Source organism: Xiphophorus couchianus, chromosome 6 (genome assembly GCF_001444195.1).
Source record: "Xiphophorus couchianus chromosome 6, X_couchianus-1.0, whole genome shotgun sequence".
Taxonomy (NCBI): domain Eukaryota; kingdom Metazoa; phylum Chordata; class Actinopteri; order Cyprinodontiformes; family Poeciliidae; genus Xiphophorus; species Xiphophorus couchianus.
Window position 1 is genome coordinate 30,530,091 of NC_040233.1, and position 27,957 is coordinate 30,558,047.

At 46.7% G+C, this 27,957-nt stretch overlaps 1 long non-coding RNA gene and 4 gene segments (V, D, J or C); 1 reads left to right on the plus strand and 4 right to left on the minus strand.

The window, feature by feature from the left end:
* The window catches only part of LOC114146686 (uncharacterized), a 39,945-nt gene that overhangs the window by 865 nt on the left and 11,123 nt on the right, over nt 1-27,957 (plus strand). Inside the window, exon 2 of the long non-coding RNA XR_003595941.1 lies at nt 25,576-25,632. This is a non-coding gene — a long non-coding RNA (uncharacterized LOC114146686). The remainder of the gene's footprint in view (nt 1-25,575; nt 25,633-27,957) is intronic.
* LOC114146664 (T cell receptor alpha variable 38-1-like) lies at nt 4,884-6,019 on the minus strand. The segment is given in 2 exon segments: nt 4,884-5,504; nt 5,586-6,019. Coding segments are annotated over 2 exon segments (582 nt in total).
* On the minus strand, nt 7,426-8,611 carry LOC114146672 (T cell receptor alpha variable 18-like). The segment is given in 2 exon segments: nt 7,426-8,287; nt 8,415-8,611. Coding segments are annotated over 2 exon segments (459 nt in total).
* LOC114146673 (T cell receptor alpha variable 3-like) lies at nt 9,744-10,609 on the minus strand. The segment is given in 2 exon segments: nt 9,744-10,361; nt 10,459-10,609. Coding segments are annotated over 2 exon segments (459 nt in total).
* LOC114146666 (T cell receptor alpha variable 3-like) lies at nt 25,102-26,620 on the minus strand. The segment is given in 2 exon segments: nt 25,102-26,000; nt 26,105-26,620. Coding segments are annotated over 2 exon segments (564 nt in total).

The window sequence follows — 27,957 nt, forward strand, 5'->3', positions numbered from 1 at the left end:
GGATCAGTTCTCCAGAACCTTAATGACCTTATTATTCTATCCAGGTGATGCAGCAGAGAATCTAAACGTTTCAGGACAGCGGCCCTTGAGGACTGAAGTTTGACACCTCTGATCTAAAGGGAAGATAGAAACAAGTTTTCAGAATAAGTTCTGCTGCAGCCATCCCACTAGTGGGTCTGTGCCTTACCAGAGCCACGATGTGTTTCTCAGATATGTTGTCCATCTTGGTTTGCTGCCTCAGCTTCCTGTTAGTTACAGCCGTTCATAACGTAAAAACCTGACATAACGTCTCCTGGCTCCAAACCAGGAGACTGAAAGACGCCTAAATCGCATTTTCTGTTCTCTACGAAACTTTAAAAGTTCACAATTTCCATGACAACTGGATGGAAACACGTAAACACATCCACACATCTATCTGTTCTAAGCATCTGTGATTGGGTGGAGTCCAGCGATGTCAGTAACGTGTTACGTTTTTCAGTAACTAATAATCTAACTGGCAGACTGGGGTGGTGGTCCCCCTGTTCAAAAAGGGGGACCGGAGGGTGTGCTCCAATTATAGAGGGGTCACACTCTTAAGCCTCCCTGGCAAGGTCTATTCAGGGGTCCTGGAGAGGAGGGTCCGTCGGATAGTCGAACCTCGGATTCAGGAAGAGCAGTGTGGTTTTCGTCCTGGTCGTGGAACACTGGACCAGCTCTACACCCTCGGCAGGGTCCTGGAGGGTGCATGGGAGTTCGCCCAACCAGTCTACATGTGTTTTGTGGACTTGGAGAAGGCGTTCGACCGTGTCCCTCGGGGAGCCCTGTGGTGGGTTCTCCGGGAGTATGGGGTACCGGGCCCTTTGATATGGGCTGTCAGGTCCCTGTATGACCGGTGTCAGAGTCTGGTCCGCATTGCCGGCAGTAAGTCGGGCTCGTTTCCGGTGAGAGTTGGACTCCGCCAGGGCTGCCCTTTGTCACCGATTCTGTTCATCACTTTTATGGACAGAATTTCTAGGCGCAGCCAAGGTGTTGAGGGGATCCGATTTGGTGGCCTCAGGATCTCATCTCTGCTTTTCGCAGACGATGTGGTCCTTTTGGCTTCATCAGATCGTGATCTGCAGCTCTCGCTGGATCGGTTCGCAGCCGAGTGTGAAGCGGCCGGGATGGGGATCAGTGCCTCCAAATCCGAGGCCATGGTCTTGAGCCGGAAAAGGGTAGAGTGCCTTCTCCGGGTCAGGGGGGGTGTCCTGCCCCAAGTGGAGGAGTTTAAGTATCTCGGGATCTTGTTCACGAATGGGGGAAGAAGGGAGCGGGAGATCGACAGGCGGATTGGCGCAGCGTCTGCTGTCAAGCGGGCGCTGTACCGGTCCGTCGTGGTGAAGAGAGAGCTGAGCCAAAAAGCGAAGCTCTCGATTTACCGGTCGATCTACGTTCCCACCCTCATCTATGGTCATGAGCTTTGGGTCATGACCGAAAGAACGAGATCGCGGATACAAGCGGCCGAAATGGGTTTTCTCCGTAGGGTGGCTGGGCTCTCCCTTAGAGATAGGGTGAGAAGCTCAGTCATCCGGGAGGGACTCAGAGTAGAGCCGCTGCTCCTTCACATCGAGAGGAGCCAGTTGAGGTGGCTTGGGCATCTGGTCAGGATGCCTCCTGGACGCCTCCCTGGTGAGGTGTTCCGGGCACGTCCCACCGGGAGGAGGCCCCAGGGAAGACCCAGGACACGCTGGAGGGACTATGTCTCTCGGCTGGCCTGGGAACGCCTCGGGATTCCCCCGGAGGAGCTGGAAGAAGTGGCTGGGGAGAGGGAAGTCTGGGCCTCCCTTCTGAAGCTGCTACCCCCGCGACCCGACCTCGGATAAGCGGAAGAAGATGGATGGATGGATGGATGGATAATAATCTAACGCGTTGCTATTTCAAATCCAGTAATCAGACTACAGTTACTTATTGAAATCACTGTGCGTTACTATTTTCTTTTGTAATTTTATTTTATTTCCTCTACATGTCTTATCGAATGACCGACGTTTCTATGCGACAGAAACGTAAACAATGGAGGGAGATGCACATTTTGTTTGTAGAAAAACAGGAACTATTTTGAGTTTCTGTCGTAAAGTCCGATTATTATAAACACCTTTTTGCTTGTTTTTTTCTAACGTCGCTTGCAGATTTAATGAGTCGCGGTTTTTGGGCTTGGAAATTAACAGACAGAAACCCAGAATTAGTCTGACATCCAGCTAGTTTTAGTCAGGCTCTCTGTCCATCATTTCCCGGATGATCGTCCCGCTGCGTCTTTATTAATGTCAAGTTAATATGTTACCTCTGAATTAAGTCGAGCTTCATGTTGTGCTCCAGAAAACCTGCAAACATGGAGACTAAAATGAACAGAGCAATAACCGTGAAAACAGCCACGAATCACCGAGTCTGTAAAGTTGTTCAACTAAATGCCATTATAATTATTAATATTAAGATAAGTGTCACTAATCTGTGCAGCAGGACATCTGAGTTGCAGAGTCACAGGCGGAGCTGCGTCACTCTGTGCGCTGCGCTCTGACAGCAGACACAGGGCCGTAACGCAGAACCTGGAGGCTGGGCGGGGGGTCCAGGGGGGTCTAACATCCTGTTTATAGTTTTCTAGACAGTGGAAACACAAAAACACTCACAAATTACTAAAGTTTTCTTTTGCACTGTTGTAACCATTAAACAATCTCCCTTCAGTTCAACCTTACAAGTGGAGACACATTGTTGATGTTACTTTATAAAATAACTTGCAATTAGGTTTTAGCAAAGATCAATGTGATATTTACAGCTGGTGGAGCGTTGCTGTTAGCAGCTGCTGAAAGTAACAAAAAAGTTACTTTTAATGTAACTTAGTTACTTTCCAAATGAAGTAATCAATAATCTAACTTAGCTACTTTTTCAAGGAGTAATCAGTAATCCGATAAAAGTAACTTTTTTTGGCGTGACATGGTGGTGTAGCGGTTAGCGCGACCCACATTTGGAGGCCTCAAGTCCTCGACGCGGCTGTCGCGGGTTCGACTCCCGGACCTGGCGACGTTTACCGCATGTCTTCCCCCGTTTCCTGTCAGCCTACTTCATAAAAAGGGACTCTAGAGCCCACAAAAGACCCCTGGAGGGGTTAAAAAAAACAGTAACTTTTTCAAAGTAACTGTGCCATCACTGGTGGGGTCAAAGGTCACCTGGTGACATCATAATGTAGAGTTGTGTATCATCTGCGTTGTCATGGTAACTGGTCTGATTTCCTGTTTTAACCTGAGCCAGTGGAGCTTATAGATATTGAATAAGAGAGGTTCTAGGACTGAGCCTTGGGGAACCCCACATGTGACCTCTGACCTCTTCAATGACAAGTTTCCTGTTGAAGCAAAGAAATCAAAATTCTTTCTGTTGGACTGGAACCAGTCCAGACCCAGAACCAGACCAGACCCGGAACCAGACCAGACCCGGAACCAGACCAGTCCCGGAACTAGTCCAGACCCGGAACCAGACCAGACCCGGAACCAGACCAGACCCGGAACCAGACCAGACCCGGAACCAGAGTGCCCTGCCAGCTCTCCAGCTGTTCAGTAATGTGTCATGGTCAACAGTGAGGTCCAACAGAACCAGAACCAGTACTGTGGTTCTTCCACAGTCTGTATTCATGTCATTGAACACTTTGACTAGGCCAGCCTCAGTACTGTGGTAACCACGGAAACCTGTCAGTCGATGTATAATGTCTTTGGGTTTCCATGGTTGAGTTGACAGAATTGTCTCTTTTCTTAAACATCAGTTATGATTTGACTCAGCATTGACATCAGATTTGGTGTTTATGTGAGAAAAAACATTTCTACATTTTCTCAGTTAAGAAGTTTGTAAATTCGCCGTGTTGGAGTTCAGGTGGTTCCGTCTCTGGACGGTTTGCTGGTCAACTGTGGCAAACAGGGAACAAGCTGATGGTTTTCATCAAACAATGTTTCCCTGGTATGTTTCAGTCCGGAGCGAAGCTTCTCTGGCTCCTGTAGACATGTTGTAGATTTCATAAGGAACTTGGAGAAAGGTTTACGTTTCTCCACTGAGATTTTTTTACCAGACACTCCCTTCAGTTATGGGGCAAAGGAGTCAAATTGGAAAATATCTACCAGTTCTCTGAGTTTCATGACAGAAGCGAGGGAAGAGTAGATATGATTAAAAAGTTTCAGCTGTGCTCTCCTTAAAAATGGTTTCTCTGGCAACGGAAATCATTTGAAAATAACAGACAGAGGTCAGATGGGGTGACTCCAATAGGAAATGTTTATAGAGTTTGTCTTCTGTTGAGTGTGAAACATGTCTTCCCCTCTGTCTTATTGAAACATTCATTTATTTAGAGGTTAACCGACGGATTATAAGATTCTGACCCAACAAGTGTTTTCAATCTGTTGGAGTCTGATGATCAGGAGGAAGGTCTACAGGAGGAGAAATCTGACTGGACTGAATGAGGAAGAGTCACATTTCTGTTGGTGTCGTTATTCCCCCACCCCCTGTGAGTGAGGTATCTGAGCTCCTCAGTGATTAGCAGCTGCAACCACAGCGACTCTGATCAAGCAGGAATGATCAGAATCATCTGATATGAAGCTGAGCTGTGAATACCACTTCCCTCCTCTTTGAAGAGGAGTCAGATATCTGTGTTCAGGTTTTTGTACAGCCTCTTCTCCACTTTGTATCACTGTGTTTCCAGAGCGCAGTAGCAGAGAGCTGTGTCTGCCAGGGTTAGCTCTCTGATGGTCAGCTCAGTGGAGGAAGATGATGCTGCTGATCCAGGATCAGGAACCATGTTGTTTCTAGAGGACAAACAGGAGCCTGGAGGTCAGAACGACGTCTGGCCCAGTGGAGGACAGACATAAAGGAGGACATTTACCTTTGTTTGTTTTCCATCCCTCAGTATGATTTCAACAGCAGAAAGACTCCATAGAGGAAAATGGATGATATTTTATCATAAAAAGGTCATATTTTTCAGAAATTGTTGATTGGATTTCAAGTCAAATTCATTAATTCTTTTTAAATATCTTTTTACTTTAATGATTCACCAAACTCACTTCCTGGTTTCCACATTTTCATCTCAAACTGATGAGCCAAACACACAGAGGTCTGTTTCAGACTGAATTCAACCAAACAGAGGGAGCGAGGCCCTCTAGTGGCTGCTGTGGAGTACTGCAGGTTTTTGTACAGGGTTCTGGTGTTTCCTGTCACTGTGGGCTGCAGAGCGCAGTAGTACACAGCAGAGTCTGACGGACGGAGATCCTGGATCGTCAGAGGAACCGATCTAGCAGTGGCATCCAGGCTGGAGGAAAATCTCTTCTCCACCGTTTTCCCATCTCCAATCTTGAAGCGACTCAGGATGAATATGGGGCTGCTGCCTTCCTCCAGTCTGTACCAGTAGAGGTAGTGGTTGGATGCACTGGTGTTATAGAGACAGTTCAGAGTTGCACTGCCTCCTTCAGCAGCCATCACGTCTCTCTCTGGTTGCAGCACGCCGTCGGTCTGCGCTCTGCATTCTGTAAAACACCAACAATAGGATCAGTGTCAGCTCAACAACAATCTGCTCTGATATCAGATGAAGAGAGCTGAGTTCATACCGAGGCTGACAGCAGCCAGCAGCACTGAGAACAACAGAGGAGGCATGTCTGAGGAGCGAGCAGAAACAGAGCTGGCTGCTCTGTGCTCCGTCTTCATGTGCTGACAGGAGCCCTGTGGTACTCCCCCTACTGGCAGGTTGACCTCAACACATCCCTGCTCTGCCTCAGTGCTGCATTAAGGCCTGGACCCTCCCATCCTCCACAGTTCAGCTCAGATCAGCTTCATGTTCCCTGGAGAGTCACTGATGTTCAACCTTTACTGTTTTTACTGTGGTTTTGCACCTCTGAGGTGCTCTTGTGTTAATTAATCTGAGATTTTCAAATAATTTAAAATAGTACAGAGGTAACCAAAACCAAATAAAATGTTCCCTGATTTCTAAACTTTGGCTACCATGGTGCATTTAGCGTCATTCATGCTTCGGATCGACATCAAACCCTTTAGACCACATCAAACTCCAGTCCTCCAGTCGCTGTCCTGCAGTTCTTAGATACAGGAACAAAACACTGGAATGAAACGGCTTCATTCCTCCTCCTTGTGCAGATCAGTTTTCCAGAACCTTAATGACCTAATTATTCTATTCAGGTGATGCAGCAGAGACACATGTAAAAGTTGCAGGACTGCAGCCCTCCAGGACTGGAGTTTGACATCCTGCTTTAGACTTTTGATTAAAGGTTTTGAATCGTTTACTAGTAGGTAAACAATTTGGATCCATTCAGATCAGGAGAGCCGATCGTTATTTACGTCACATTCAATAATTTACCATATTATTGATAATTGAGCTGGCACTAAACATATTTCACTAAAACTACATTTCTGTAGTAAAAATATATTTTTATTCTTGTGATGTAACATTCTAATTTTATGTCATGTTTTCATGACTTATTTCACTGCAAATGAAAAATGATAAAAGAAGAAAAAGTTTTGAAATATCCACCTGTATAATTCATCTACATATTTAGTTTAATCTAAAGTAATATTCTTCATTAAATGGGTTGAAGTGCAATTTAACTTTATTGTTTATATGTAGTTATTCACACATGGGATAAATATGAAACCTTCATCAGTGGGTTTATGTGACTGGAAAAAAGGTTTGATTCATCTGATGTGTGATTTCATGATGTCTGTCGTAAATTCAGCTTGTTTGGGTTGATTTTTACAGCTTCACCATGAATAAACCTTTAACAGGAAAAAACTCTGTTAATTAGTATTCAGTTACAAGACACAACTAATTCAAACTGCACATAATATTTAAAAGCACCAGACATAAAAACAAAACTGACATGATTAGATTGTCTGCTTCCCCACAGCTGCTTCTGATCTCTTCTTTAACTTGATGTAACAAACATGTTATAACAAACACAAACACCCTGGGCGTTTCCTCCATCAGCCTCCATCAGAGGCTCTGCAGGATTCCTGCTCCGTTTGGACAGATGAGATGAGAACACTGAACATCTGATTTTCTTTCCTCTTCTGATCGAAGATCCAACAGGTGATCAAACTTCACCATGAAGAACAAACAAGCAGTTTAATCCTGACATGTAGTGAAACAGACAGGTGAATCACTGGTTGCTTCTCAGTTACTCATCTGATGCTACAACAGTAACAACAGTCATAATTTATAAAACTAATTAAAAAAAATTATCACTGGGTGTTTTTGACCCCATCAGTCAAATCAATGTAGAATAAAAACTTCTAGTGCGTCCTCTGGCTTTCGCTGAAATGGTTTATTGCATATTGTGATAATTTTACATAGGAGCACCAATCATGCACTTTATGACATGTGAGGCTGTGGAGTGTATGAATGCTCTGAACCAACTGCAATCATGTTTGATATGACAGTAATATCAAATAATTTATTTGAATATTTGTGCAATAATTATACAATCTTGCAATTTTTAAATTAGGTAGAGTTGTAAAGCTTTTATTTTTTTAACTAAAATTAAATGCGTATTTAGATTTTCTATTATTTAAAATGTTCTTTTACTCAACAGTTATTTTGATTCAGATCCCAGTAAAGAATCATATCAAATGTCTCTTAATAAACATTTCTCATTTAACTGGATTTGACTGAGGATTGGAAGCTAAATATGTCTTAGAAATCTAAACATCTTAAAATATAAATTCTTATTTTTTTATATCTGTTTTATTCCATCTGCTATCTTATGACTGCTGATGTAGATCTGAAGCTCTTTGGTCAACTATTGTTGATTTGAAAGTTGCTACAGAAATAAATTTGACAGTTTTTTCTCTTTAGACAGAACAAGCAACTTAAAATGAGCATGATGTCATTTCAGGCTGAAACCCAACGAAACAGAGGAAGAACAGAGGGAGTGAGGCCCTCTACTGGCTGCTGTGCAGAACTGCAGGTTTTTGTGCAGGGTTCTGATGTTTCCTGTCACTGTGGGCTGCAGAGCGCAGTAGTACACAGCAGAGTCTGACGGACGGAGATCCTGGATCTTCAGGTCAAACTCTGAGTTGTTGACCTTTGCATCAAATCTGTCTTTGCTAAACTCAGGAGCATTGTCTCTGGTTGTGAAATATTGCTTCAGCATGTACTTTGCAAAGCTGTTATCTTCTTGTCTGTACCAGAACACAGCATGATTTGTATCAGTAGTCTGATAGGTACATCTCAGAGTCAGTGATTCTCCTGCAGCAGCAACAACTTCTCCTTCTGTCTGCTTCACTGAGTCTCCTTTACACTCTGGGGAAGAACAGAACATGCAGAGGAAGAGATGGATCAATAAAGATGATTGATTAAAGGAGAACAATCAGCAGCTTTAAAGACTTCTACTCCATGTAGAGGAAACATGTTGATCTTTGTATCTTACCAGAGAAAAGAGCAGCCAGAATAATCCACAGCCAATGTTCCATCTGTCCACCAAGGTTTAAATCAGCAGGAGGAAGCAGCTGATGTTCAACATTCAGTCTGACTATTGTTCTCTTCACAGCACCACTTCTTATTGACACAATGCTGGAACACAGAGCACAAGGAGAGCGCCGCCTACTGGAGCATGGCGCCCCCTGGTGGCTGCAGGTTTTTGTACAGGGTTCTGGTGTTTCCTGTCACTGTGGGCCGCAGAGCGCAGTAGTACACAGCAGAGTCTGACAGACGGAGATCCTGGATCTTCAGATTGACTGATTTCTCTTTTGCCTCGGTGTTGAGATCAGCATCAAATCTGTCTTCACTGAACTCTGGAGAATTTTCTGAAGTTGTGGAGTAACGCTTCAGCATGTACTTTGGGAAACTGTTTTCTCCTTGTTTGTACCAGAACAGATATGGATATGTATCACTGGTCTCATAAGTACATCTCAGAGTCAGTGATTCTCCTGCAGCAGCAACAACTTCTCCTTCTGTCTGCTTCACTGAGTCTCCTTTACACTCTGGGGAAGAACAGAACATGCAGAGGAAGAGATGGATCAATAAAGATGATTGATTAAAGGAGAACAATCAGCAGCTTTAAAGACTTCTACTCCATGTAGAGGAAACATGTTGATCTTTGTATCTTACCAGAGAAAAGAGCAGCCAGAATAATCCACAGCCAATGTTCCATCTGTCCACCAAGGTTTAAATCAGCAGGAGGAAGCAGCTGATGTTCAACATTCAGTCTGACTATTGTTCTCTTCATAGCCAGCAGCGGCTCCAGTGTGCATGCTGCCCTGAGGAAGCACCGCCTTTGTTGAACTCCGCCCTCACACACAAACACACACTCCCATTAATTTCTATAACTAATCTTGATATTTCCCCTGAGCCATTTAATTCCCACCTTATTCCCAACGCCTAACTCAAAAATTGTGTTTTTATTGAGTGGACATGGCAAAATGTCCTCACAGCTATAAATGTCCACACAATGTTAGTCGTTTGTCAAGATTAAGTCCTCATAATGATAGCTAAACCAGCTCACACACACACACACACACACACACTTGAACACACACTTACGTGCTAAATTGGCAGATTATCCAATCCTTAACATTTTCTAACTTATTGCTGCTGAACATGATTTTTTCCCATTTTCTAACTTATCAGAACTATTAAGGGCAAAACGTCATACTAATTTGTTTAATTTTAGGTCAACTAGATTCTTACAAAGAGTGGATATGGATTTGTCTGTAACATCCCTCTGTGAGATGTGGAAGTGAAAAACCTACAGGAAGGCTAAGATGAATAAAAAGAACATTTTTATTAAACACAAGCCCATTTTACAGACCGGAGCACAATCTGGAGGAAACAAAGCCAGTCCAGAGTTTCCCAAAGATCTACAGTCTCTGCATCTCTTCATGGGGTCCAGGCAGCATCCTCAGCTCAGCATATGGCCTTCGTCATCATTTAAAAAGTGATCTGCTGCTTGTTCACAAACAGCCTCATGGTTTAAATGTTGGCTGTTTGTGGTTTAACAGGGAGTGAGGCCCTCTAGTGGCTGCTGGGGAGTACTGCAGGTTTTTGTACAGGGTTCTGGTGTTTCCTGTCACTGTGGGCTTCACAGCGCAGTAGTACACAGCAGAGTCTGTCACTGCAGCAGAGGAGATCAGCAGATCCATCTGGGTTTTATCAGCATTCATGTTGAAGGAGAAACCAGGAAGCGGCTGAGAAGTTTGTGTTCCTGTTCCTGTGTGGGAGATCAGGAACTCTGGAGGTTTTCCAGGATATTGTCGATACCAGAAGAAATAATCAGTTCCAGTGGCTGTTTTGGAGTAAGTGTAGGACAGAGTAACTTTGCTGCTTTCTACAGCGAACTCTTCTTTCTGAAGCGCAGTGAGTTGTTGGCATCTGACTCCTAGAAGAAAAGAAATCTGTTAGTTTCAGTTTCTGGAAATAAATTCACATTAATAAAACTTTGAAAATGTGTTTTTGAAAAACAGAGACAGTGTGACCTGTTAGCAGAGAGATGATGAGCAGAGACAGACCATAATAGTCCATGTTGAGCAGAGTTAATGTTGGAGAGTTGAACTGAACTGAAGGAGGAAGTTTGAGTCTCTTTAGAGATCAGGAACAGATCAGCTCCTCCCTGAAGCTCTCAGCTCCTCTTCCTCCTCCTCCTCTTCCTCCCGGCTAACATACTTTCAGCTTCAGCTGCTTTCTGATGGAAATAAATGAAACTCAGTTATAAAACATAAATATAAAGTTTGTATTGAGAAATCTGCAGTCAATTCAACTGAATCATCAATACAAATTCTAAATCAGTGCATTAAGCTCAGTTTATTCAAATTGATTAAAAGGTTTTCCGTATGAAGTAATCCAGTGGATTGCATCAAGTCCTTAATTTATTCATTCCCTCCTTTTAACAGGAAGAAACAGCTCTGTCAGAGTTACCTGCTGTGGTGTGAGTCTGAAGACCAACCAGTGCAGAGACAGTACAGGAAATGATTGGACTAGCTGTTCTGGTTAATGAGGAGAAGGAGGAAGCTGAGCTCTGGATGGTTCCTGGAGGCAGAACCATGTTGGACTGGGCCAACATGGTTTTACCTGAAGCCCATTACCTGTTTTCTCTACATGGAAGGTCAGTGTGATGTTGGTTTTTGGAATATGTTTAACCCACATGCAAAACACTCTCATGAAAGGAAGCAGAATTTAGAGATTTCTAATTAATAGAGTCCAGTGAAGAGCTGTACTCAGGAGAGGAAGCGATTCAGCAGACCGCTCGGGGAGGGGGCGTGGCCCACGGGGTCAGCAGCAGACAGGAAGGTTAGCTGAACCGAACATCAGGTGTTCTTAAGTAGAACACCTGATGAGATGGAAACAAACTGCAGAGGATCATACCTGCTGCCTGACGCCCTCATGATGCAGATCACACAAGCTGCAGAAAAGGACTGGAGGAATAGGAGAACACAAGTCCTGGACCCCAACAGTCAGATGTAGGGTCAGAGGTAGGGTCAGGTCTAAGGTCAGGTCTAAGGTCAGGTGTAGGGTCAGAGGTAGGGTCAGGTCTAAGGTCAGATGTAGGGTCAGGTCTAAGGTCAGGTGTAGGGTCAGATGTAGGGTCAGGTCTAAGGTCAGGTGTAAGGTCAGATGTAAGGTCAGATGTAGGGTCAGGTCTAAGGTCAGATGTAAGGTCAGATGTAGGGTCAGATGTAAGGTCAGGTCTAAGGTCAGGTCTAAGGTAAGGTGTAGGGTCAGAGGTAGGGTCAGGTCTAAGGTCAGATGTAGGGTCAGGTCTAAGGTCAGGTGTAGGGTCAGATGTAGGGTCAGGTCTAAGGTCAGGTGTAAGGTCAGATGTAAGGTCAGATGTAGGGTCAGGTCTAAGGTCAGATGTAAGGTCAGATGTAGGGTCAGATGTAAGGTCAGGTCTAAGGTCAGGTCTAAGGTAAGGTGTAGGGTCAGGTGTAAGGTCAGATGTAGGGTCAGCCATGAGCCACAGGGTTTCCTGGGGCGTCCATCAGTCCCCGGCTTTAGCTCAGTTTTGGGAATAATTAACTGCTGAGTGATTTTAAAATGTGTGAAGTGAAGCCAGTCTTACAGAAACCTTAATCTTGATTCTGCCTTGATTTTCCACTTCCATCCTGTCTCCAAGTTGACATTCCTGAATAAAATACAAGCCGTAGAAACCCAGATCAGATCCAGGCTCTGTCGGTTCAGATCTCTGATCCGTTTCAGTTTGCATTTCTAAAACAGCAATCCACTGAGGTTTCTTTAGAAAAAGGGTTTAATAGCTGCTGATGAAGGAGATGAGAGGTGAACAGAGGTCTATGGAGCAGAGATAAAGTTTACTGGATTTACGAGGTGATCTGGGCTGAGAGTCCATGTGGACCCCGGACACGATGTGACGTCTCCGGGTGATCTGGAGCGGGACAGATCACCCGGAGGAAGTTCTGCAGAAAGACAGACAAGCTGCGTCTCAGGCTGCTTCTTTGGGTTGGGAGGCTGCTTTGCTTTGCTAGTGACTGACCTCTGTGGGGGGCGGCTGCCCTGGGCCGGTGCCTGAAGAAAGAAGAAGAAGAAGAAAGAGGGGAACTGGATCCCCTGCCAAAGCCAACAATGGGACAAGAGGCAAGCAACATCAGCCGGGATGGGGAGAGTCATCAATCCCATCTTTCCCAATCCACATTATCACAATTGCCTATATCGTTGATATTACTCGGTGATGGATTGGATTCCTGGATTGAGGTAATTAGGAGGGTTTTCTTTGAATCTCATTATACCATCAAAGAGGACATGGCACGGAACTTAATGAAGTACCTGGTGCAGACTCGGATATATTTTTGCACCCAGCTTAAACATGGTCACCGACTGGGAGTCGTTAAATGCCCAGTAAAGATAACCAAGAAATCGGAGATCAGAGAATGGCTGGAATGGTTCGCTGAACTCCTTGAAGGATGGACGATTGGTGAGCTGCGGATGGTCTTACAGCCCCTCCGAGAAATATGACAGCATAGTGAAGACAGCTACATTGGCAGCGGGCATCGAAGGGATCCTGGTGAACCCTCTCGCCATTGGGGTGCGCAAATACAAAGAATATGCCGAGGTCCTGCAGAGACTTTCGGCCTTCAAGGAGACCCGAGGAAAAGAGCAGGCCCCAGACCAGGCAGAATCGGAGGTGGCTGAGGCTCCATCCCGACTGCCCAGCAGAGCCACAACACCGACTAACCAGCCGAAGCAAGCTCCGCGGGACCTGATAGACCTGACGGACGACGACAACATCCCGGCTCTACCAGGACCATCGCAGAGCGACGAGATCCCCCTTGAACCGTCGGATGATGAAAACCACGAGAGATCGCACGTCGGCAGTTTCACTGAGGAACAGTTGGAGCAAGCGGCCAGGGATTGGTCCCCTCGACGGGGTCAGGAGTTCAGGTTTCATCCCCGAGTCCACAGCACGGAAAGGAGGCAGCCACTGCCACCTACGGAGACTCCAGCGGGCAGCAGCTCCGACGAGGACGAGGAGGAGTCGGATGAGGAGCTGTGGGACCCCGGCCGCCCTAAGAAGAAGACCCAGAAGTCGGATGTTTGGAGGAGGACCCGCGAGTTGGCCAAAATACCATCAGAAACCATCAGCTTAAGGCTGCAATCCGGGCTCATGATTTACCAGTTTATTGGAGGAATATGGGACCTTGAAGGTGACGGGCTGATTGTGTTCACCAATGATAAATACAGGATTCACAATCGAAAGTTTCGACGCAGCCTTGAAAACCAAGCTGGGAAATATTACCAAAAAGATTCAAAGGTGTTGGAGGCTTCCTGTAGTGAAAAAACTAAAGGAGACGTAGTGATGATGAAGGGCTACAGTCTTCCTTATGGTGCCATAATCCTGGTCCCAATTGATGTTTACAAGAAAGGAGAGAGTCTGGAGGAGTATCGGAAGAAGATGTGGCACGGACTCGAAAGGGGCCTGGTGACTGCCAGCAACGAAAGCATGAGAAGGGTGATGGTGAGCGTGCAGGGACTAAGATCGGCAGATTTGCCAAAGGACACCGCCAGGTCGGTCACAGAGAATGGAGTGGTGAACATAGCCAAGACCAACAGTCATTTCTTTGTGTTCAAAGAGGTAGTGGTGGTGGTTGACCCCCGTATGCATCGACTCCGTACGGAGCAAGGTGTACGAATGGCAACTGAAATGGAGGAACAATGCCGCATCAGCCACCCAGCAAAGGAGATCAAGAAATATCCCTTAAAAATACCCCAGAGTGAAGTTTCAAACGCCACCCAGACCGGCAAAGCCAAGGTTATGGAGCCACTCAGGATAAAGTTAAGGGAAGCACCAGTCGGACCAGAGTCCCAAGCAGCAAAATACGTCAAAGAATTCTCATTTGAGGGAAGCAGCAGTGGACTGAGGCAACCCAACACGGACAGAGTCAAGAATGAGCAGCTGACGGTCCAGAGAGAAGTAGGACCGATGAAACCAGCCAAGATTCAACCGCTGAACTCCCCCAGGAGGGAACCTCTTCGACAACAACAGTATGAGGACATCAGCGACTCGGAGGCACAGAAAGAAGAACATCTAGAGAGGCTACAAAAAGTGGTTGAAAACCTCACCAAGGCAGGTCTGAAACTAAACCTCAAGAAATGTCAATTTGGACAATTCCAAGTGAATTATCTGGGTTTCCAAGTTACGTCAGATTTGGGACTCTCAGATGGGTACAGAGAAAAGCTGACGAACATTCAACCACCTCAGTCAGAGAATGACTTACAGAAAATATTAGGACTATGCAATTATGTCCGGGACCACGTACCCAATTACCAGAAGTATGCCAAACCTTTGTACAAATGCCTGAGAAAGAGTGAGGAGGACGAAAAGGACGGAAAAAGACCCTGGGTTTGGACAGCAGCGAATCAACAGGACCTGGAGGAATTGAGAAAAGCCATTCAAGCAGCTGTGAGACTGGAGCCAAGAAGTTTGTCAGAAAGACTGGTGGCAGAAATCAGCTGTGAGAATGACGATGCCATGATCAAAGTGAGTAACGAAAATGGAGGCTTGGTTACCCTGTGGAGTTACACCCTGACTTCTGTTGAGAGGAAATATCCGCAGGAGGAGAAAGAGCTAGCGGTGTTAGCTCGTTACTGGGGTGTGCTGAAGGATCTAGCACAGGGACAACCAGTTAAAGTCATCACACAGAGCCAAGTTCACAAATATCTAAGAAAAGGTACCGTGGAAAGTACTAAAGCAACTAACACACGGTGGGGAAGATGGGAGGACATCCTGCTGGACCCTGAGCTTGAAATTGGGCCAGCACAACCCACCAGTAAGAGACGACCGCCAGAGACTCCTGAGAAGCCAGGACAACCGGAATGGACAATCTACACCGATGGATCCAGAAAGGGGTCCGACCAGTCGGCATACTGGGGATTTATTCTGAAGCAAGACGGCAAGGAAAAATGCCGTCAGAAAGGAAAAGCTCCCGGTAGCGCTCAAGCCGGAGAAGTAACGGCCGTACTGGAAGGATTGCTGGAGCTGGTGAAAAGGAAAATCAAGAGTGCCAGGTTAGTAACTGACAGTTACTACTGTGCTCAAGCCCTTAGAGAAGACTTGGCCATTTGGGAAGAAAATGGTTTCGAGACAGCAAAGGGCAAGCCAGTGGCACACAAAGACTTGTGGAAAAAGATTGCTGAGCTAAAACTACAGTTGGAAATAGATGTTGAGCATCAAAAAGCACACACGCATGAGGGAGCTCATTGGCGTGGGAATGATGAAGTGGACTGTTATGTCCAGCAAAGAAAGATCGTCTTTGTCGGTACCGAGAAGTGGGACAGCACTCCCAGAGGACGGGAGGTCCCAGAAGAGTACGTGGTCGAGGTCGTGCGGAGTGTGCATGAGGCCCTTGGACATGCAGGCGTACGACCTACCCGTAAGGAGCTGGAGGAGCAAGACCTTTGGATCCCAGTGAAACAAGTCCAACGTGTGCTAAGGGACTGTGAAGTATGTGGACAATACAACGCAGGTCGCCGAGGGCAGCGGATGGAGGGGTTATCCATCAAAAGCACGGTCCCCTGGGGTTCAGTCTGCATGGATGTTGCAGGCCCCATGGGGATAACAGGAAGAAGAGGTGAGAAGTACCTCCTAGTGCTGGTGGATTCTATGTCGGGGTTTGTGACTACAAAAGCAGCCAGGAAAGCAAACGGCAATAGTGTTGTCGGCATGCTGGAACAAGTATGCAGTGCCCTGGGAATCCCGAAAGAGCTGCGCACGGATAATGGGACTCATTTCCGTAATTCACAGGTTGACCAATGGTGTCAGAAGTTTGGAGTAATGCGCGTTTACTCGCCACCCTACACCCCACAAGCTAACGGAGTGGTGGAACGAGCCATAGGGTTAGTGAAAAGCTGGATAGCTAAAAATGCTAACACCAACAGTTGGAGCACACAGGCGGTGGAAATAGGGCAGGCCCTGAACGACAGAAGCAGAGCCGAGAGGCCCGCCCCTGCAATGGAGCTCAACCAACGGCCGTTCACCACGAAGGAGGTGGGGCGGAGCTCCAGCGACAAAAAGGAGAAGCTGACGCCCAGAGTGCCATTCCGAGAGGGACAGCGCGTGTGGGTCAAAGCAAGAGAGCAACCTGTAAATGCAGCAGTAAAACCCAAGTTTGAGACCACTGACATCGTCAAGCAAGTACTGGATAGGAACACAGTATTGCTGAAAAGAAAAGGGATTCAAGGAGTTGAGCAGCTCAAGCCAGTTCCTGACTAAAGTGAAACAGAAGCCGGTGAAATGGCCAGTGAATCATGTACCATTCCACCCTACATCGGACTGGCCACCATGAAAGGGGTGGTTATAATTAGAAGAACACCTTCAGGGATTTGGGCAGGACGAGCCCTGAAGAAATTGGATTGGGCTAAAAAGGGAGTCCTGTCGGAGGAGCGAGAGATGCTGATATGGGCAAAAGCTAAAAGTCGCTGTCCGGTTTGTTTGGTAAACAACCCACTCCCCATCACCTGGGAGGGACCAGGCCGTGAGAAACCCAGGCAGCAAGGAGCCACCGCAGAGATGCTACAACATCTCCGCGTCTCTCCGGTTACGGTTTTGAACAACACCATCTGTGGGAACTGCCGGGTAGGTTACCTGCCCCGACTTCAGTTGGAGACCCAATGGAGCTGGCAGAATGAAGAACCAAAAAGCTGTTATTGCGTCTGGGATGGGGACGATCTCCACCACTGTTCTACTTGCGAAGACCAGCTGGGGAGAGGAGAACTGACTTTGACAGGTCAGGCTGAGGGATGGCAGGTGACGAGGTTTTACAGCTCACTGCGATATTACAGAACATATGGGCAAGTACAACCAAACCATGGGAGCCCCATACCGATAATATTACCGGGACCTTCAGCTCCCCCAAACACCCCAGAAGAAGCGGATCCATGGGTGTGGAGGAGGGAAGAAGGGCCCCATGATGTCCTGTGGGATTCTGTTCATGCAGCCTGGCCATATGAGGCTGCTGGAGCATCCCTGTCATTTCCACCATTGAATACCAACCACTCCCCTGTGATCTTCCGGGTGCATCGGCCTCACGCGTACCAACCATCAGCTGAGGGGCTAAGTACACTCCCAGATGACGCCAGAGACCAAGCCGTTAATGGGGGTTGGACAGGCCCCTGGGAGCTGACCACATGGGCACATCTGATTTTGGAAGTCATCAATGACTGCACCATTCCTGTGGTGGATTTACCGGACGTGCCAAGGGAAGATGGGGTACGCTGCTCAGATATGTATTACTACACCACTGAGGTGGACGGGTGGGGCAGCAATGCGGTAAGACCTAAGGAAAAGTCTTGCCTGTACTGGGTAACGGCGGAATCCCAGTTTCGGGATGGAATTTTACAACACCCGGGAGGCTTGGCCCACAGAGCGGGTACGCCCTCTGATCCTAGCACCTCCTGTCAGATTCAGCTGTCAGTGCGCATGATCACCGTACCCTTTAAAGGAGTCTACTCCATCGGAGCAGCCATCAAAGTGGTGCCAGACGAGCAGAATTACACCACCGTGTCCTACACCGAACCAGAGCCTCCTAAGAAGAAACCCAAGACTCACGCCTGGCAAAAGCTCGCTTCAGCATTTCCATGGAGGAAGAAAAACCAAGACTAACGAACACACCGGAAGGGGGAAAACGAGTCGCCAAGTCTCAACGTCAGTCAAAACCCACAAGACGGAAAGGTACAAGGGTTTTTGTAACTAAAATGTTCAAAGTAGGAGTTGGAGTCTCGTCGGGACTATCAGATAAAGGTCCGTTTCTAAGACTCCCTACTACCTCTATACTACTTGATATGCCAAGAGAAGATTTCACTCCTTCCAATCCGCTCACCGAAGCATATTTTCTCAAGTACCTCATATATCTTCGACCCACTAATTTCCAGAACACACAACAGGTGGGGGAAAGTGAAGAGTACACGCCACCCCCTCCAACCAAGCCACATTTATTCATCCCTACCGCACCGCCTGCTTGGCAAGGACGAGGGTCCAGTAACACGGTCCATTATGCATCAATTTCACCTATGAGCCCAAGATCTCTGCCATGGACTTTTAATACAGTGTATCACAGGGTACAGGGGATCGAACTACGTATAAGGTGGGGTCCCCATTACCTTGAACCACTGCAAGGACTGTATTGTGAAATTTCACTTAATGACATGATTATTTGGACCACATCACCAAGTATGGCAAAAACCATAGTAAAGAGGGAAATGAATCCAGAATGTTATATATTTAATAACACCAGGCTTCCATTGAAATTGGAAATAGACAGGGTCTACCCCAATCCACCACACCAGAGGATTTTTACCCCGTCAACCTGGGGGTATCGCACCAGACTAACCTTGCATGGGCAACCTTTGTACACCTACATCTCAGTTCCCGCCCCAATAGGGTACAATCACGAATCTTGGTATGACCAAGCGCTGAAAAACGGCACCGCCCAAGGCCCGTTTCCTCGGCCGGACTATTGGAGGGTGTTCCACTGGAAGTGGGTGTGGAGGGGGTTGGAGCCCGACTTACCCTACCCCTCTCCTATATTTACAGCCTTGCAGCAGAGAAGAGCCACCAGACGGGTTGCGAAGAACCCTGCTCACCAAGGCTGCATCAAGGCTTTAAGAAAGATTTGTACAACGCCTGATACTCCGGATCCCAGGGAATCACTAATCTGGCCAGGATGGATGCTATCGGCATGAGGCGCAAGCCTACAGACCAGGGTTGGCTGGACTCAACATCGGATTCGGACAGCTCTACTGACACTGACGACGACTCGGACACCTCTAACGAACCTTTGCTACGGAAAACGACTACGATAACAGGAAAATCCCTTTGCCTGAAAGGGCTGCTGACGCTTCTTGCTCTGCTATTTGCTGCTGCTGTTCTCGCTACGATCTTCTACTTCATCGGAGTTGGACCGTGGTATCTTATGCATACAAAGGTCACTTATGGACATTCCAAGTATGCCACCTTCAACTGCTGGAATACAAGCACCACGGCTATTTTTGTGCCATGGTACAACGAAACTTCTGCCCAGAATCGAACCGGATTATTCGCCAAAGAAAACGGCAAAAAGTATGTGGAAAGCCGAGCCTACAAACTGAACGACTCCTCCCTAGACGACCTTATGAATCGGACCTGGGAGATCTACGCCTATGACTTCCTCGACACCGGAGCGCTCTGCTGGATACGGGTTCTACAGCGCAAAGAACGACGGACCGTCAGGTGCAACTGGATTCATCCGGATCGAGGATTTCCAGAATGGCATTGCAATATGGCTTGTCGGTCGCTACTACTGTTACCGAACCAAGGGTACTGGGATACCGAAGTAGTATACCCGGCCCCGCACAGGTCCTCAGGCTGTCGAACCTGGCTCCCACGAGGAGAGTTTTGGGGTGATTATCACCTAAATTGCAGAGAGGATGCCAACATTACAGAGCGACCGCAGGTTAACAACACCTCCCGAAACAACTTTCTTGATTGGGCGACGATGCCGCCCCCCAACGACAGTTTGACTAATATTACGGCCTTCCTGATTCGACAAGGTCCCACACGGTTTATGTTCCAATCTGACCAACAGCATTGTTATAGGCACCACTTTAGGTGGTTAAATGCCTGCCTCTGGAATAAGTTCATCAAATGCAGGGGCCAAAATTACATTGTCACAGCTGTAGAAGAATACTGGTCGGATTTATGGCACTCCGTACGCTCAATACGGACAGAAATTGAAACCTGGCTAAATAACACATTCCCATGGACGTACGTAGCCAAAGACCAAACGTTCTTTGTGGGTGACTTCCCAGAGGGAGCGGTTCGCTCTCCTGCTGGGTTAGAGGAGTTTCACATTACCAATTTACGTACACAACCCCTTCCAACTCCTGATGACCTTATGAGTGCTCCTAAAGGCGACTTTGCAAAAATTGACAAATGTGTTGCGCGCAGTATCTTTGACAGCCTTAATAACACTTGCTGGGTGAAAACCCACTCTTCCCCCAGATGTGACCTCATACAAACTAGCAAGGCCTTCTATTCCACCTGGAGGTATCACTGCCCTAGTCCTGAGGTCCTTCCTACCGCTAAATGGGCTCTACGGGCCTGGTATGAGGATTATTCTCGGAATTGGGACTGGGAATGGTGGGGACTCCAACAAAAAGAACTTCAAGCCTGGGTTATACCCTGTCTCCGGGAGTCTACCAATTATTGGATCAAGTACCAATACCTCGCCACAGTTTATTCTAAGGACCGTATGATTTGGCCTGGGGTTTTTTGGAAACCTGAAAACTACGTCAACCCGAGACCCTGGCGCATGACTTGTAAAAATAACACACGACAAGTCCTTGAGTGTGTCATAAGTCTGGCCAGAAGACCCTGCCACGAGATCCGAGGTTGGGAACGCTTCTGCGCAGAGCATTATGCTGATGAGTATGACACTCACTCTTCAGAAGTTACTTGGCGCAAAATCAATGGTACATGGCGGCGGGCTATAGTGAGCGGAAAGACTTGTACCGACGCAATTCTAGGTTACCACCTCCAGAAGCGCAAGAGTATTCTGGGTCTTCCAGTTCCATTCATCCCAAATCCCCTTATAGCCATCGCCGAAGGACATGCTTTCCGAAAGAGTATATGTGATGGGAAAGTGGACTCAGGGTTTGACTGGGTCGGACCTAATCTTTTGTATTCCAATCTCACCTGCACAATCTCTAAGGAGATTTGGCAGAAATGTGGCGAAGGAGCGGACCAACACGACTGTTTCTGGTATGAAACTATGGGTGCAACCATCGTGACCGCAATCACCGAGGTCGTGGAAGAGGTTGCTGGTGTAGTGGAAGGAGGCCTCCACATAGTCGAACAGTGGCTGCTAGATGCTCTGAGTATGCTGTGGCCATACATCTTGGGCCTACTGGGAGTGGCCGTGGCTTTAATCGTCGGCAAAGTTGTCCTGGAGGTGTGGCTGAAAGCACTTTGTCATTGCAAAAAGAGGGATTACCAGCCCCTCCCCCCGAAGGAGGAGCCTATTTCTGCATAAGAGAGAGCTGCCGTGTGCCTGCGAGCCATTCAATCCTCGCTGCAGCTACTGACAGGACCTGAACTGGAGGACCCATCATCGGACATCATGGCATCCAACTCTTCAGCCAACTCATCAAACCCCAACTCACTTTTTGCACCACTTCAAGTGAGTACCTTTGAGCACTTAGGGGTTACCCTAGCCTGGGTACTCTACTGCCACACTGGTTCCTGGCCCAGGGGACATCCTATGAGGATCTTCGTTGCGCTACAAGGATATGTCAAGCTTATCCTACGACCCATCATCCTCCAGAAATGGGGGTTAGCTTCATCCCTCTTCGCTTGTTACCTGATGGGCCGTACCCGCATCAACTGGCGTAGGGGCGTTGTGGTTTGCCTATGGCTTGTTACCGATACCACAGCCCTGATACTGGAGCTGGTCTTTGGGGGCCGTCAAGCCACTCGAACCGCCCCACTTAAGATCCTCACAGCTATTCTAGAGGGGCTCTTCGCAGTATCTATCCTCGTCTACTTAGCGCGCCAAGCCTTGTCCATCAAAGGTCGAAGCAGGCGCATATGGCTGCAAAAGTGGATAGTTCTGGCTCTTTGGGCAACGGTTTGGGGGATCTTGGTGGTCCTCTACTGGCTTCAGGAGACCTCAGACCTAGCCATCGTTATATGGATGATGACTTATGCTGCGATATTCCATGATTCAGCTCATGTCTATGATCTGGGCGAACCAGCTCCAGAGCATGACATTCTGGTTCCTGTGATTAATTCTCCCTGGCTGGCAGCCCAAGCAGGCACACGAGCTTAAACCAGCTACTCTCTTCGCTTTCGCTTTTGCATATTCGTTGTGTTATTATTAATCCGAAACCCCTAATCGTGAAGTTACCTAGGTTGCTGTTTCTCCTCAGGCACCAACCTGCTGTGTGGGATGTGGGATCGCCGCAGAATCCTATGGATTCATTTGGGTTGCATCGTCCTCCCGCTGGTGTCACAGTTGCGTGAGCAGCCGTATCACAGATGTAACGGCAATTCTCTGCGCCACAGGGCAAGGAGATTTGCCTTACATAGCGGCTTCCACATCTCGATCCCTGGAACGGGTGCACAAAATCGTGTGGACCTCTGCCTTTGGCCAAGAAGACGACGACTTTACAGCATCTCCAATGCACACGGGACTTCTGCTGCCCGTGATTCAGAAGTTATGGGAACACCAGCTTACTCGACAATGCCTGCCAACTCTACACCTTCTCGATGGACGAGTTGTGGCAGTAGGCGAGTACCTTCCACCCGCATGTCCTATGTCTCCGGATATGTTTATCGATATCGGATGCCAAACCAGCAGTGCGACTAACAGAAAAGGTACCCAAACTGAGATTCTCAGTTTATCTCACCAAGCGTGCCAGACAGAGGACACCTTTTTCGCGTTATCTCCGTCACCTGATCCGCCGTCGACCGATATGGATTTTCAGGATCTACTGGCTGAGTTGGAGGGATACTGTAACAACCCACCGACACTGCCAGACTCTGAGGTGGATCTGTCTTCGCTTCTACAGTCTTCACTGGAGGACATCAGCCCTCCTGGATCAGCCGGATCTCCACTTCCTCCCCAGTTGGACGCCGAGCGTTGGATTTCTCCGCCGTCCAATCTGACGGAGTATGAGGTTGTGGATACCTGGACACCGTCATCATCTCCGGTTGCCTGTTACGAACAGGACATCTTGACTGCTGATTGCGGTGATGGACTTGACCTCTTTTGACTTAGGACTTTGTGTTTTCTGCGCAGCACCGTCCGATCTCAAGGAGGGGGTGTCAAGAAAACTGGTATGGGGTTTGAGATCTATCCAGGTACACGCAGAAAAAGGTGCATGAAGGCCTGAAAGAAATAAAGCAATCTTGTGTTTTGATTTATAATGATTAAGTTGGATATGTATGAGTACAATAGGTAAAATGACTGTGTATAAGTAATCACTGAATAATTCTGAAGTGTACGAATCATGATCTGTAATGATATAACAACAATGAAATGATTAGGTTTGATGATTTATAATAAATGAAAGAGGTGATTAATGCTTATGATTAACGCTTAATGGAAATCAGCACATAGTTTTTAATATTTGACTATAGTTTTTAATATTTGACTGTGTTTAATAATTAATCAGAAAAAAGGGTAAGTGAAAAGAGAAGGGGAACTTGTGAGTTCCTGCTGTCGCAAGCAGTTCTGAACAGATGGCCAGACGCACAGGATGGGTGGGGCGGTATGGTTGGCTAAGATCAACACGCTGAGGAAAGGACGGGACTTTCCATCCCAGCCAGCAGACAGGAGGGGCCGACGGGGGTTTCCGTGAAATCAGCAGATGTTCAGGAAACCACGTAAACTAAAACTCCCCATACACATACATGGCAGAGAAATGTATAAAAGCAGACGGAAAAGGAGAAGTTCTTGTTCTTTGTCTGCGGCACCGAAGTAGAGTTAACACGAAGAAGCAGGTCGAGGAGACAACAGCAGACCACACCCTGGAGCCACGGGATAAGCTGAAGCTTCGTGCCGCCAAAGGGAGACAAGTTCCAATTGTCCAACCCGGGTTCCTGATTCGATCGTCGGTCTTGCCTCAACCCAACCATTGCAACAGACTTGGAGAAAAGACAAAGGTTCCGGAGGGATAAAGAGTCGGGTTTTCAAAGCAATTGAACCCTCTCTATTTTGCTTCTATTCTAAAGAGGATTTTTTCACACAAAGGATAAAGACTCAGACCAAGGTTTTCGGACGTTCCTGTTGCTAAAGATCCACCACCAACTGGGTATGAGTTGAACTTGTTTCCTAAAAAGCTATCTCAGAATCTGCGACATAGGATAGGGAAAAGAGACAGGATGGTATGATTATACATGTTGATTTTATTACACTGCTCTTGAATTATATACAATTGATTATTGATTTGTATGTCACATATCCCTGCTTAAGCTTGCTTAATAAATTCATACTCTAAAATTCTAATGAGGTTGGTGGACATTGGAATTAATTGAGTCATTTACTCATTTTTCAGTTCTTCTAATAAAGGTAAAATTAATGTACATGGTTCTAGTAAAGAGGAGGCTTCATAATTTCCTTTGGTGAGAGTAAAATAATGACCCAGGGACTTACATCCAAGTCACTAAATTTAATCTAGCCGGTTCCAAGAGCAAGTTATATTTTAGAAAGCGAGCTACCGTTAACAGGAGTGGTTATTGGAACTACGCAGCTGTGAGGGCTACTCAGCTGATTGTTTCTTAACTGAAAAGGGTCGTAACTCCTGGATTGGAGGTAGTTAGAGCTAGACGAATCGCTTTCGACACCAGTTTGAATAGATTATCTCTTATAGATCTCATTTAGGGTAATACCCAGGTCTTAGAGATTTTCCGGACCTGTTAGACAGAGAACTGGTCAGTAGTCAGCCTCGGAGGGTTGTGATAAAGTGGGCGGGGCTAGCTATTGCAGGATAACGGACACTGGTCGGTGTGGAGCTGCTGTGAACTTTTAGTCCTCTAGAAAGTCACCTGTCTGCTGTTCTGGGTCGCTGTGCGTTGTAGAGCTCCCAGTTACACCAATGTGATTTATAACGTGAGCCATGCAGTCAGGAAAGAATCATAAGATAATGATTATTATTGATTTATCCCACAGAGATTAAAAATCTTTTACAAGAGAATCCTGGCCAAGACTGGCAGCAGCTCACAATTTACAGAACATTCACACAGCAAAACGGGAAAAAGTTCACAGTCATAAATGTACATGTTTCCTTCTCAAAGAACAGTCTGAGAAATATTTAGAGACAACAGACCCTTTAGGTTCATGTATGTCTGACACTGGTTCCAAGACGATGCAGCAGAAAACTGGAACAAACTTTTAATAACTAAACCTTATTTAGCCATTAATCAATAGTTAATTAACTTTGAGAACATTCTTAATTAAGAATGTTTTAAATATAATAAGCTATATATTAAAACATTTAATAATACTTTTTCCATAAAGACGAATTCCTGCCAAAACCAACATGTATGTTTTTAAATGCTCTAATGTACTTTCAAACATCCCTCTAGTGGCTGCTGTGGAGTACTGCAGGTTTTAGTGGATTAACAGGGAGTGAGGCCCTCTAGTGGCTGCTGTGGAGTACTGCAGGTTTTAGTGGTTTAACAGGGAGGGAGGCCCTCTAGTGGCTGCTGTGGAGTACTGCAGGTTTTTGTACAGGGTTCTGGTGTTTCCTGTCACTGTGGGCTGCAGAGCGCAGTAGTACACAGCAGAGTCTGTCACTGCAGCAGAGGAGATCAGCAGATGAAATGTCTTTCTTGTTTTCTCGTGTCTCAAGGAAACCCTTCCTGTTGTGTCTGAATATCCTGAGGTGACCAGCTGTGGAGATGAACTGGGCGTCTGTCGGTACCACAGCAGCAGGTTTACTGCTCCTGAATAGTTGCAGGACAGAGTCACGTCGTTTCCTTCCAAATCCAGTTGATCGCCTTTAAATGGTGTCAGTAAATCCTCAGAGGATCCTGGAAACAACAGATTGATAATTCAGTTTTAACAAACTCAAAGCTCCAGATGTTTTCCTGCCTTCTGTCTCCTTCTCCACCTGCTGCATCTTTAGATGACTCACCTGGCTGAAGGCAGAAGATCATCATCATGCAGGAGAAAAGCAGCAGCTGCATTGTTTTCCCTGGTACTGACAGAAGAACAGAGAGAACGCAGCAGCTCTTCAGCTCCAACACAAAGTCTGTCAGAGTGGAACTCCTCCCCTCACTGAGCCTGGTGACGGGCCGTCCCATTAAAACCAGTCCAAACTCAGACTGTGTCATGCTAGAACCAGTCGGAATGATTCAGACCGGGATCTGGAGGGAACGCTGCAGCTGTTCAACAACCGGATAAACGTTTCTCATTTGTTCTGCCTGGGAGACAAGAACACCTGATGGGACCTGGTCTGTGGAGCGACAGAGTGCTTGATATACCTTGTGTGGCAGCTGAAGGAGGAACAGCTTGTCCTGCTCTCTCCTGTCCTTACTGATAACTTTGCCTGAGTTATTTTTAAAGTGACAGTTTTTATAGTTATATTCACATTTTCAACATCATAACTGGATTACTACAAACCTAAGGACTGGGGGATTTTCTCACTTTTATTTTTATCTTACCTTTCTTCATCTCCAAGTTGAACCAGGACAAAATGCCTCCGGCCGACCCCAAGGACATTAGCAGTATTATACAACGACTTCAGTCTATAGAAATGAAGATCAAACAGCTGGAGGTGAACTTTGAAATCAACGCTAACTGTGGAAATCAGACAACTCTTCCTCAAATCAACGGAGAGGTTGTAAGCCTCGCATCAAGCAGCTCACCCTGGAACGCTCTGGGTGCCAAGCCGAAGCAAAGTCTCACACCGCAGATCCGATGAGGCGACTGACAGGGAGAACCCCTCACCTGGACGAATCAGCGTGGCCGGCTGTGAGCCGAAACCCACCTTCAACCTCAACACCTGCTCCACCAAAGAAAAACAAACAAGCAGCTGCAACCAAAACGGTTCCACCGACCCCGCTCCCAAGGACAGAGCGACCAGCCCGGGCCTCAAAACATTCTGACTCTGTGGGAATCCCCCTGAAAAACAGATTTTCTGTACTCCAGCCTGAGCCTCTGAGTGAAACCTCACTTTCAAACACCAACAATGAGGCAAGTCTAACACATCCACCCCCCAAAGCTCCAAAGGACAAAGCGGCTACCAGGAAAACGAAAGGTATGCCAAAAGTGCTTATTGTTGGAGATGAGGCAGTAAATGGAATCAGTCACGTTTGCAATCCCAAGAAAATGAGAGTGATTTCTTTTCCTGGTGACACTGTATCTGATTTAACTCTTAAAGTTCTTTCGCTAACCGCTGATCAGCCAGATATTGAGTCCTTAGTTGTGCATGTTGGAGCCAACAATGTGGCAAAGCAGAAATCTGAGATTCTGAAAAAGGACTTTAATATTCTTCTGAACACTATGGAAAAGTTAAAAATGAAGTTATTTCTCAGTGGTCCAATTCCATCACCTCAATGGGGAGACGAAAAACACTCCAGGCTGGACATGATAAACAAATGGCTGATTAAAAGCTGCTCTGCCAGCTCAGTGACCTTCATCCATAACCTCTGGATCTATTGGCAGCGCTTTCACCTCTTTGGAAGAAGCGGACGCAATCTTAATAAACATGGGATAAAGCTACTCACTGCAAATCTTTTTCATTTTATCAACAAGGACAGCAACGTGATCATCGCTTCAGAAGAACAGGCTCAAGGATTTCTGACTAGGAAGAAACCGTCGGCTTATCAGGAACAACCAGTTTCAAAAGCAGCTGATACAATGACTGGAGACGGAGCGACTGGTTCCCTTCCTCCTTCTCCCCTCCCTCTCTGCTCACCCACTCATTCACAGGATTCACAAGATGCACATGGCAAAATGTCTTCTGGACCGGAGTTTCTTAAATTT